Source organism: Schistocerca piceifrons, chromosome 2, assembly GCF_021461385.2.
Source record: "Schistocerca piceifrons isolate TAMUIC-IGC-003096 chromosome 2, iqSchPice1.1, whole genome shotgun sequence".
NCBI classification, from domain to species: domain Eukaryota; kingdom Metazoa; phylum Arthropoda; class Insecta; order Orthoptera; family Acrididae; genus Schistocerca; species Schistocerca piceifrons.
The window spans coordinates 206,121,869-206,135,107 of NC_060139.1; the positions used below are offsets into that span (position 1 = coordinate 206,121,869).

The following is a 13,239-nucleotide window of genomic DNA, read 5'->3' on the forward strand; positions in this document are numbered from 1 at the left end:
GTCTTCCATCAACTGAATATTTTACTTTCTTCATTTTCGCAAAGTTATGATCTGTCCGTTCGTTCACTGACGTCTCTGTTCACTGTAATAAGTTTAGTGTCTGTGTTTTGCGACCGCACCGAAAAACCGTGCGATTAGTAGACGAAAGGACGTGCCTCTCCAATAGGAACCGAAAACATTTGATCGCAAGGTCATAGGTCAACCGATTCCTCCACAGGAAAACACATCTGATATATTCTATACGACACTGGTGACGGCGTGTGCGTCACATGACAGTAATATGTTGTCGGGCCACCTAACTAGTACACTTAGCGAATGGGTAAAAAGATTCTTCTACCTTGCCAGATTTAGGTTTTCTTGTGGATGTGATAATCACTCCCAAAAAAGTGATGAAAACATAAGAGTTTGTCACATAAACTGAAAATAAAAAATTAAACTAATCACTGGAGGGAAGACTTGAGCCTAGGACCTCTCGTTCCGTAGCTGCTCTCGATAACCACGGGATCACGGCGCTCCTTGACTCCTTTTGTCCTTGATGTTGCCTATCTTCGCATGGACTACTCAGTTTGTATATTTTACTAATTTTTTTCATAGTTCCACACAACTTCTTCCTGTTTTCTCGATTGATCTTTGTTCAGTTTTTCAAGGCCTATCCACTGTGTCAACTTATAACTAAATCTGAGGGGGATGCGATGGGGGGTTCCCTTGTAAGATAAGTCGTAGGGTCAGTATTGCCTCACGTGTTCCAATATATCTATGAAATCCAAACTGATCTTCCCTGAGGTCGGCTTCTACCAGTTTTCCCATTCGTCTGTGAACCTAAGGGTAAGGAAAGGAATACGTGACTAATGTCTTCCTGGAGTCTGTGTGCGCTCGCGCTTGGCTCACCTTCCCTGTAGACCTTGGCGACGACGGCGTCGATGGTGAGCGAGGCCCAGCCGTAGCGCTTCCAGTGGTCGCGCGTCGGCGCGCACACCTCGAGGAAGCGGTGCGCGTGGTCGCGGAAGCAGGCCATGTCGGCGCCGCAGTCGTGGTCGGCGGGCAGCGGCACGGCGGCCGGGCTCTTGGCGCCGGCCACGGCGCAGCACACGTCGACGGTGCGCCAGAGCACGCGCCGCGCCGCCTGCCGCGGCCAGCCCACGGCGCGCAGCCGCTCGCCGCCCAGTAGCGCCCACAGGATCACCGACACCCGCAGCCGCAGCGCGCGGTCCTCGTCGCTGTCCGACGGGCCGTACACCGACTCGTCCTCGACCCTGCCCCCGCCGGACGCCCACTCGGCGTCCGCCCACGCGCACTCGCCGGCCGTGGGCTCGAAGTGCGGCATCCCGCCGGGGAGGACCCGTCGCACGCGGTACAGTTCCACCACCTCGTCGTCCGACAGGTCTCCCTCGGTCGGTCTCTGCTGCTCCGGTCGACTCTCCCGAGACGGTGCGCGGGGTGCCGTCCTGATGACCGAGGCTGGAGGGCGGTGCCGGTCGCCTGGCGGACTCTTTGAGGAACGGACGGCACCCACCTCACCCCTGTTCACATCTTTCAGCACGCGCCTCCCCTGCACCGCACCAGTTGGACTTCCACCCAATCCACTCTCTATCCTTTCCTTAATCGCAACCAGCTGTCCTGCTGCTGTCCTCACATCACTTCCGACCTCACGGATTACGAACCTGTTTCCGTCTCCCTCTCTCGTTATCATGTACCTACTCCTCTGTCCACCCGGTTCTGGAGCCAACACCGTAGAAGGTTCCGCGGTAGGACCCTCGGACCTCACTTCTCTAAACCGCTCAGTTCCCACCTCGGGCTGGAGTGGCGACGACTTCTGCCCACTACCGACCTTCCGACTGTCAGCTGAAACGATAACTGTCCTGACGACTTGTCTCGAGTGCTCACCACCAGAGTGGACTCCTTTTCCACTGCCTCCCGCCCCACTTGTCACTATCACACTGGCGGGATTCACCACCGGGCCCCTGTGTGATTTTGGGTTCCGTTCAGTGGGCGAACAACGCTCGTCAGAACTAACGTATCGTGACTCCCCACGTTCAAAATGGACTGCTTCCTTCGCAGACACAGCCCCGTCCCTCTGTTGGACTAGATCTTTCTTACTTAGGTCGAGCGTGCCATTCACATCGCCCTTAGAATTATAGTCGTTCAATGGCTTCCTACAACTACCTTCGTAAGTGACGCTCTCAATTTCTGGTCTTGAAATCCGTTCCTTCCTGTCAACTGGATTAAATTCCTCTTCTGCACGTAGGCGATCCCCAAATCTCATGCGCCACTGCCTGACAGAGCCGGTTTCCGAATCGGGTATTGCATCTCTAGATGCGGGACTATTAGAGCGGTGCACCGATTCCTGGCCGAGCGCATCCTGCCCTCTTAGGTAAGTCTTCAGAATATGAGAACCATATGCGACTGGCCAATGATTCATCGATCTTACTTCAGCATCTCGCGATTGCGCTCCGACAGTCATGGCTTCTGTCGTCAGATAGCGAGCATGTCGCACAGAAGTTTGAGATTCGTGCTCGATTTCGGCAATTGATAACAGCCTTTCGTTGCCGTAAGAAAACCTGGACACTTTTCTTGGAGGTTCGTCGTCAGCTATGTCACTTATTGGGGTGTAAACAACCCTTATGGGTTTGCTGTGGTGGTATGCATACTCGCTATCTCTTGAATTATCAGGTGTCATTCTGGCATCAGATCTACGGCGCGCATTGCTGCTGTTGACGCCATTTGGGTGTGTTGTACCTCCTACCACTGCTGCGTTAAAATCAGCTCGACTACTTACTGGGTTCTTCACTACCATCCTAGGTGGGGGAGTAATGTAACCGCGAGGAAGAAATGTTCCACTGGGAATATATCTGTGCACTGTCTCCAGGGGTGGTGCCATTTTTTCAAAGTCCACAGCATTCCTGTCCCTGGAATTTCTAGTCTCAGACACACTTCCTTCCACACGAAGATACCTTCCCGGGGCGACCACAGCTTTTAATCCACTGTGCACGCTACTATGTGAAGTGTTTACGAAAGCTGATTTTTCACTCGGAATTGGAATAATTACTGCACGATTTGGATTGTAACTGCTAAATTGTTGTAAATATCGATTCGGCGCCTCATCTCTGTTGTTAGGTAACAACTGTACATTAGCCCTGTCAACAGATTTCGTTCTTAGAATTTCATCATGCCCTCTAGCTTCTTCTGGAGTACACCTGTTGAGCTCTCGTTGTGGAGTACTATCATCACCTGTCGATACCACTACGCTTTTGCGCTGAACTACTGCCGCAGCATGTTTCACGTTGTCAAGGAGTACATGTGAGTCAATTGCTGATGATGTGCTGGTAGACATCCTCACTGCAGAAGTATCCATTGTGTAGACCACTTCGGTACTGTTGCGACTTACTGGGCCACTTAGTGTGTCAGAAACTCTCACGTTGCCATTGCTGGATACAGAAATATCCTTCTCAGGCGGCAGGACTTTTCCAGGAATATATAGTGTGTATCCACCACACGACTTGACGTACGAGACATGGATGGGAGAATGTGTTGTGGAGTTTCCATCGTGTTTCAAAGTCGCTACTTGCCGATGTTCGTGATTAGGTGCTGGCCGGTCTGAGCTACAAGTGGGCTCTGGAGGTGAAAACGCCATCTTGTCGTCATTCACAGGATACACCCCTCGGTAGCTATGCCTGTGAGATTTGTCAGCATCCTCAGGTGTCACACTGGAAGAAGAAAGCCTTCCTGTTCCACTCTCTTTATTCCTGTGTGCTTCGCCAACTGAGTCGCTCCAGTCAGAACTGGATCCCCTCATCCTGACTCTGACTTCCTCATCAGAATAACAGCCACTGTCCAGCGAAGGGACGCGGTCATCATCTATAGCAGTGTGCTCTCCTCCTGCTTCAGTGGTGTCTCTACTGATCTGTTCAGCAGAAGAGGGTATTTTAGGATGTGGAGTGATGTCTTCGTACTGGACCCGGTTGGATGCCACCAGCCTCCTACTCTGCTCCAGCAGCCATTGGCGTCGATCCTCGACTGGGTCGAAAGTTTCGACATCGATGTATTCGTCGTCACTGTTGGTGTCCCGGGTCATGTTGGTGGCCGACACTCGGACGTCAGTTTCGTCGGGACGAGCAGCAGACATCTCGATCCATCGGCCATTCTCTATTGCCCTAAGTTTCCCAACATCTGCGGCTGTCTTCTGAGAAACCTGGTCTTCAGTCCCGACAATCTCACCCTGAGAAACTCTCCTTTCGGCGCCTGACTGCGGTTGTAACTGTGGAGGCTCGCGGAAGAGATATCTCTTAATCCCCTGTCGATTAGTCTGGCCATTAGTACTAGTGGTAGTTACTGCAACATGTGCGATCGAGCTCTGCTTGAACCCCTCTGTGACTTGAACGTCTTCTCTCGAACGCGTTACAACTGTCACAGACAGTTCTCCGTTGCCCTCCACTGCTGTGGAACCACGCAGGGTGTCATTAGCAGGGGATCCAGCGCCGTTCCTACCAGATTTCACCAGATTCATTGCTTCTGGCACTGAATCCATTGTCTCTCTTGCATCAAGCGGCGACTCTGGTGACAATGGAAGCATCTGTGTAACTGTACAAATATCCGTTGCACTGGCGTTGAGAGACCATATTCCCTAGCACCAGCGGGCGATCATCGTCCAAGGCATGCTTCTCTGCAACAAGAAATGAAGTGTGTGTCATTTAGTTGCCCAAAATTACCCAATATATAAAATTAACCTAACCAAAGTACACTAAGCCTATGAGATCTTATTATGTGAAAGAAAGGCTGCATTTTATGGATATTATTCTTAATATTTGCAGCCATTCAAAAGATTAGATTAGTGAATTATGTAAATGTGACCTACGATGAACTGGAAACGCGTACTGTGGGCATCTAGTGCCTACAGAAAAACGGATGGAAACATGAAAAGAATAGAAAAATGAGAACAACTAATGACTGCTAGTAGGAAGAGGCGAAACGTTTGATCAGAAGTAAAAAAAAACTTTTGTTGTAAAAGACGAAATATCTCGTATCTACACGATAACTTATTGATGTTAATTGTTCGTACAACATGTATGATCGGTTTCGGAATATACATTCCAGCGTCGAACTGATTATATACATTAAAACCATCCTAAGCAAGAACAAGAAAACACAATTTTGTCTGTATTACAATGCGAAACATCTAATACAAGGATGATATGAGAAAACACATCCCTGACAAGTATGTTATACGTATCAACAAGTAGAAATTACAAATTTACACTATAATTAGGATGCAAAATCTGTCGGAGGAGCCAAAAAGACTATGTGATGGAACATCAAATAAATAAATTACGTGGGTAGCCAGAAAGCCAGTTTTTCAATTCTTTTAATCGTTAAATACTTGCATCCCCGCAACCATTCAAACATATCTAACCAAAAAATATCTCTCTACTGTACATATAGCTCTGTACCCGGCGACACTATTAAAATCCAGGCAATTAATTCCCGAAGCATTCGCAACAAATTTCCAGAGTTTCAAGCGCTCCTACAAAACAGTGGAGCTCACAAAATACAAAGTGCAGAAAATTGTTTACATCCCGAAATTGACAGCAGTGAGATTTTTAGGGACAATGTAAAAATATATACGTTAAGTTTGGCTATTGGTAAATGGAGGTGGTCTATTTGCCGAAATACACAAAAAACCGAGACCCCTTGACACCTCATGGTAAACAGTCACTGTAGAGAAACTTCTAAAGGAACAGAGGCAGTGTGTCACGGTTCGGAAGAAATTCTCTCTGGTTTCGGATGGCTAGCTCAGGTAGAAGATCGCCAGCCTCGCAGGCGAGATGAAGGCGAAGCTCACCATCTGTAGTATCGTTGACAAAAGAGATTGCAGTCCTTTAGTACAGAGCCGAGTGGAGGTTCTCAATCAGAGGCTCAGACGGTTCTGCGATGATGTAGGTGCCATACGGTGGCGGGTTTCTGAGTTCCGCTAAATTAGTTAGAGGTCCACTACACGCAGGAAGCGGATACACAGGAAGTAGGGGCTGCGTGGAAGGGAATGGGTGGTTTTTTAGGTTAGAGGATGTTGGGAAAGTGTAGAAAGGGCTTCTGTCTCAGTGGGTGTAGGACGACCACAGTAAGAGGGACGACATGGGAACAATCAATAATTCAGTTGTAAACTGTCGTAGCTATGTTGGAAAATAAAAAAAAAACAGAGCTCCAAGCGCTAATAAAAAGCACTGAATCTCAAATCGTTAAATGAATGGAAAGCTGGCTAAAGCCGGAAATATGTTCAGCAGAAATTTTTACAAAGAACCTAACCATGTTTAGAAAGTATACGTGAAATACAGTTGGTGGTGGAGTGTTTATTGCTATCAGAAACAGTTTAACTTGCAGTGAAATTGACGAAGGTAATTCCTGTGATTTAGATCGGTAGAGGTTATACTTGACAACTGGAATAAATTACTAATTGGTTTCTTTTCTCGACCCCTCGACTCAGATAATACAGTTGCTGAACATTTCAAAGAAATTTGAGCGTCATTTCAAATAGGTACCTCACTCCTACAATTATAGTTGGTGGTGAATTCAGTCTACCGTCGATATGTTGGGGAAAATACGTGTTTGAACTCGGTTGTAGGCATGAAACGTCGTCCGAACTCGTACTGAATGCTTTCTCAGACTATTGTTTTGAATAACTCTAAGAGTAAATTGTTGTGGAAACATATTTGGACCTCTTAGCAATAAATAATTCTGACCAAATAATGAGCATAATGACAGATACTGGGATTAGTAGCCATAAGGTTGTTGAAGCTAGAGTGAATATCGTAATATGCAAACCTACCAAAAATAAAGGGAAATTTAAGAAAGCAGATAAAAATTCGCTTGACACCTTTCTAAGATACAGTCACCACTCCATCTAATCTGACTACGCAAGCGATGACCAGATGTGGTTTTAATTCAAAGAAATAGTATCGGCAGAATTCGACGTATATATATATCAAATAAATTAATAAGAGATGGTACTGGTCTCCCATGACACACAAAACAGGTCAGAATACTATTGCAGAAGCGACGACAAAAGCCTGCCAAATTTAAAAGAACGCAAAATCCCCAAGATTCTCGAAGTTTTGCAGAAGCTCGAAATTTAGCGAAAATTTCAGTGCGAGATGCTTTTAATAGTTTCCACAAGGAAACTCTGTCTGGAAATCTGACAGAAAACCGAAAGAGATTATGGTCATATGTATATAATATACCAGAACAAGACGCAATAAATACCATCACTGCACGATAAAAATCGTGACGTTATTGACGACAGCTACTCTGAAGCAAAGTTACTAAAAACTGTTTTTCGAAATTCCTTAAAAGTAGATGTGCTTGGTATAGTGAAGCAGCTTAAAACACTTAAGAAAGGCAAGGCTTCCTGCCCAGATTGGTACACCAATCATGTTCCTTTCACGGTATGCTGATACAATAGCCCCATACTTAACAGTCATATACAACCGCTCCGTCATCGAAAGTTCCGTACCTAAAGGATGGAAAGCTGCACATGTCACATTAATACCCAAGGAAGGAAACAGGAGTTATCTACTGAATTACAGACCCATATCACTAACTTCGTTTCCGCAGTAGGATCGTGGAACATATACTGTGCACGAACATAAAAAATAGCCTCGAAGAAAACGAACTGTTAACAAATTCATAAAATATCGCCCTTATGAAACACAACTAACTCTTTATTTTCAGGAAGCAATGAGTTCTATCGACAGGGGACGTCAGAGTGATTCTGTATTTTTAGATTTCCATAAGGCTTCTGACACAGTTCCTCACAAGCGACTCCTAATCAAATTGCATGACTATGGAGTGTCGTCTCAATAGTGTGACTGGCTTTGTGATTTCCTGTGAGAAAGATCATAGCTCGTAATAACTGACCGAAAGTCATAGAGTAAAACAGAAGTAATATCTGGCGCTCCCCAAGGAAGTGTTACAGGCCTATTGTTCCTGATCTAGATAAATCATTTACAAGACAGTCTGAGCAGTCCTCTTAGATTGTTTGCAGATGATACTGTCATTTACCGTCATGTAATGTCATCAAATGATCGACTCTAATTGCAAAATAATTTATACAAGGTATCTGTATGGTGCAAAAAGTGGCAACTGATTCCCAAACATGAAAGGTGTGAAGTTATCCACACGAGCACAAAAAGGATCCGCAAAATTTCAGTTACACGATAAATCACACAAATCTAATGGCTGTAAACACAACTAAATACTTAAGGATTACAGTTACGAATAACTTACATTGGAACGATGTCAAAGATAATGTAATGGGAAAGCAAATTTACTAAAGAAACTGTTTACACTACGCGTTTCCGCCCTCTTCTGGAGTACTGCTGTGCGTTGTGGGATCCGCACCAGATAAGACTGACCGAGGCATCGGAAAAGATCGAAGAAGGGAAGCTCGTTTTGTCTTATCATGAAATAGGGGAGATAGTGCCTGGGATATGATACACAAATTGGGACTCCAGTCATAAAAACAAAGATGTTTTTCGCTGCGGCAGGATCTCCTTATAAAATTGCAATCACCAACTTTCTCCTCGGAGTATGAAAACATTTTATTGGCGCTCACCTGCGAAGGAAGGAATGATTACTATAGTAAAATTGTATAGGCGGTTCTATCGCACTTCCCTGGGACACTCCCAACGACTCAGTTGTCTGGTTACTATTACGTTAAAATGATTTAGAGCTAGTCACACATCATCAAACTTGTTCCATATGCTTGCATTTTTGTTAACAGTCAGCAGTGCGGCACCGAGTCACATACTTTCCGGAAATCAACCTGGTGTTCAGTTTGCACACCACAGTTTAATAATCAAGATCGTTTTAGAGATGAACGACATGACCCTAAGAAGCCTTTCGATTAATTAACGCAGCATCCACCATTCCTGCATCTAGTTTTATGTCGCTGGTCCACATTAAATCACTCTGTCCATTTACGCGCAATACTTAATATTTATTTATTCCGAGGATCAGTTTCCAGTCGTTGCACAGAGCGTAGATGACGTGCAGGTCTTCATTGCCTTAGGTACAATTTTATTCCGTTGTGCCAGTCATATATGCAACTGCAAACCATGCGAAGAGACGCGTTATGTGCCTGAAACTGAAAATTTAGAAACACTAGGTCTTGTCAGTTTCGATTTATGGCTCTGAGATGTAATCCATTCAAAATACGTGAGATGCTCGGAGAAAAATGGACAGACGCGTGTTTGGGGTTACTACGGACGAGTGGATCGTTGCACTGACTGAAATGGAAAAGATAATTATGACTGTAAAGATAATAATGTGGATACAGGCATTTAGTCTGGCGAATAGTTGGCAGTTAGACCAAGGAATTTCTCTGGTGGACTGATTCAAAGATGCAAGAAAAGTCCAAGACTACAACATAACAAAATGTAGGTAGATGATATTAGAAAACAGGTATGGACAATGCGGGCGCACGTAGCAGAAGATCGTAGTGGATGTCAAATGGCTGAAATTGGTCATGACGTGATACCTTTCTCTACGAGTGAAACATTATTTTACAAAAACTGTAAGTATCTTCCTGTGTGGGAGGTTCATAGATGATTACAACGGCCGAACCTTTTATTTCTCATTTTTATTTTTTTAAATGCAGCATTTAAATATATTGTTTTTGTTAAATTCTGTACAGCGTGAAGTCGTTACTCTGTAACAATCTAACGTTCAACTTTTTCCCCTGGGGGAAACCAAGGAGACTGCTTTCTCCATGACCACGCATTCGATTTAAATCTAGTCTTTTGTTGATTACGCACCGTTCTGCGCTGTTACAACTACGCACAATGTTTCCATGCACCCATCCCGGAGCTGATGTATCCTGTGGATATAAATCAACCGTTTTCCAACATGTCGCTGTGCCTCCAGAATTTATAAGCAACACTATAAACTGACCCAGAGGCCCTGTTCCTACTGATCCAGTCTGCTACCAAAGACAGATCATACTGTTATTGTGCTACGTCATATTGCCTGTATATTATCTACGCGAATTCGTTTCAGTGGTAAAGTGTTGGGCATCATGTTCTGACTTATTACACGATCATCATCTCACACACCGAAATTGCTGCAAACGTTTCGAAAGCTTAGACAAAAATCCGCATTTTGTTTGGTGTGTGTTCGCCATGTAATGTAGTTTGAACTTCTAAGTATCTACTAGAATGTAAGTAATGTGCTTATTCTGGATACAACGAAATGAAAACTTGTACGAACATTCTTAAAAATGATGTATTTCGTTTCCATGCGAAATATAGAGGACAAGGATTTTAGAAACACACATACTGTAACATTTCTCTTGTTAAATGAGAACGCTTGCTGTACTCTGTAAATTAAGAAATACAACGCCAAACTTTTTTTCTTCATTTGCAGTATGTCGTCACCAGTAAAAACCGTCCTGCCAGAGATTTCTGAAGTCTAGGGGAAACACACAACTCTTCGAGGAGCTCTGAACAGTTGAATATTACGAAATGTTAGGGATACCCCCGCCCCACACCGTAAGATGATCTGCGGAATGTAGACATAGATTTATAGCTGGACCGATAAATAAGCCTTTCGTATCAATTTTATGTCTTAGGGATCGCAATCAAGTACAATACTGGTTAAAATACAAGAGCAACGGCCGATAATACGACGCTCCTATTTGATTCGAGATGGGGAGTTATTTTCTTGTCTCGCGGGGCAAATTTTTCACACTGCACCATACGAGCAGTAGATTCTGTAACTGGACATTCGAATAATGTTTCACGACAGCCACCTCGGTACTGCATACGATAGCTGTCCACTGACTGTGTTTCACATGTCGCAGTGTGTGTTATCTTTTTATCATTTCTCGCTGTCACAAGTAAATGTAAGACACATACATAACATAAAGCCCCCTGTCGTAAGTAAATGTAAGGCGCCTACGTGACAAAGTCCCATACTCAGAGAATATATCTAGGGGCGTGATGATTGTATGTACAGTGGTGCGGTTTGTGTTGTCATGGATGAATAGCTCCAAAAGGGGGCGCCGAGCTTAACTTCCGTATCCGACGGACGGAATACCATCAACAGGTTTACGTGGCCCTACTTCATGAGACTCTGCCGCATGGACTGGCGTTCAGGAACTTTACACCACCTCTCTCTTCCTCTTACCAGCCAAATACTGGCAGTGAAAATTTTACACCACCAGGGTTCGAACCGACGGCTCTCAGAGTCAAGCGCCATCGCATAAGCATGCGTTAGCGGCCTCGATTACGGTGACAAGTAAATACAGGGTGCGGCAGCATTCTTAGTATAATATTAAAAACACACCATCAGGCAGTAACTGTAATTTATTTATTACCTCTTATGTCAATTAATAGTTAAAGGTATGCCATTTATTAATGTGTAAGTCACTGTCCATTACGTGGATTACTTTTTGTATATGACTCCCGTCAAATGATGCCCCCTCTGCACGACACATTCATCTAGGCGTCGTTGGAAGCTTTCCATAACTCGGCGTAACGTATTCCCTTGGACATTACCGACGGCACTTCTGATGCGATCAAACTCAGGAATGGTGGCCAGAATTTGCATGAGTTTCTTGCGACAGACATTTCCCGGTAGATTAATTTCCCGTTTTGATGACATTTCCTGGCCGCCTCGCTTACCTGACCTTTCATGTAATAAATAAATTACAGTTACTGCCTGACGGTGTGTTTTTAATATCCTACTAGGAACGCTGCCGCACCCTGTATAAGAAGACGCTAGACTAAATGTACCGATTTCTACTTTCCAGAGCGCCACAGGCAGTTGCTTTATGATGGCTCAATACGATTTAGCACATCAGCTTGGTTCCAGTAAGAATCTACACGCGCCGTACCATTTCTCTCGATAAAAGAGAATGGTTACTGTAACCTGTACATTAAGTAACACACAGGAAACTCTCTTAAGGTACACCAGTAAAAGCTGGACTTCCAGAGATTGCTGTAGTCCAGAGATAAAATCTGACGCTTCGATGAGCTCTGAACAGTGGAATATTACTAAAAGCTTTCGCTTAATATACAGAGTGAACAATAATTTTAAATCGACAAACTGCAGGAACGGATTCCTGGCTGGATACGGAGGCCGGCCGTTGTGGCCGTGCGGTTCTAGGCGATTCAGTCTGAAACCGCGTGACCGCTACGGTCGCAGGTTCGAATCCTGCCTCCGCATGGATGTGTGTGATGTCCTTAGGTTAGTTAGGTTTAAGTAGTTCTAAGTTCTAGGGGACCGATGACCACAGATGTTAAGTCCCATAGTGATCAGAGCCATTTTTTTTTTTTTTTTTTTTTTGGATACGGAGGAAAAGTATTCCCATGAACATGTTTTCGGAAATGCATCATTACCGCGGTAGATGGCGCTGACGAATGAAAAGTTCCTTTGGTCACTTACCCTGTCTGCAGCCCACAGATGACTATGCAGACTAATGCCAGTTCTGGTAGAGGCTGCTTCGTCGGTAAGAGGACTGATGACAGAAATCCCATAATTGAGATGGTCCTCTGCAAAAACCATTCACAGAATCCTTCCCGTAGAGGGAAATTCGCTGCTGGTAACCCTAGCACTCGCTGGAGGTGACAGGGATGGTAGTGGTTGTCATGCTCTTTAGCTTACACCAAGTTGGTGGGACAGTGGCCTGGAGCGTGTACTGTGGTTTGTCTCAATATCGTGTACAACCTGGTCCTCCAAATCTGGTGACGCACAGTCCACCGCCTCCCTGCAGGTTCGTCTTTCTGAAATGAACATACAAAGCCCTAACGCCCAAAAAGGGCTTCAAATGTTTTGTGACGTGCTTCGTGTCTGTGAGGACTCTTGTTTTGTTATCACATTGCCGCCTCTTGACCGTTTGCATCTGCATGGCCGTACACAAACTCCATCTCGGTTTGATTTCCCGACATAAATGCCAGACCGTTCTGCTGCTTACAATACGCTGCGTCAGTCGCACAGCCTGGAACACACAAGGAACACGCGGCAAGTTGGTCGGAGGAACATCTACTGTCGCTACGATGCATTTCCGGGTTCATAGGACCTTTTTCCCTCCATTGCCAGTCAGGACTGGAATCCGTCTGCTGTTTGTTGATTTTATTAATATTCATACTGTATCATAAGAAAGGGTATCAAGCAGCAGCGGGAAAGATATTAGGCAGTAAAAGACAATTTTGCTGTCCCTTTTGTTCGACCTTTCTGAAAGCTCTCTCTCTC

The 13,239-nt window shown here is 45.0% G+C and overlaps 1 protein-coding gene across 1 annotated transcript in view; it reads right to left on the reverse strand.

Annotated features, from left to right (window-relative positions):
• LOC124775262 overlaps nucleotides 1–13,239 on the reverse strand; it is a 148,094-nt gene that overhangs the window by 114,818 nt on the left and 20,037 nt on the right. Inside the window, exon 2 of the mRNA XM_047250100.1 lies at nucleotides 889–4,660. Coding sequence (XP_047106056.1) covers nucleotides 889–4,570 — 3,682 coding nt within the window. The 5' untranslated portion in view covers nucleotides 4,571–4,660. The remainder of the gene's footprint in view (nucleotides 1–888; nucleotides 4,661–13,239) is intronic.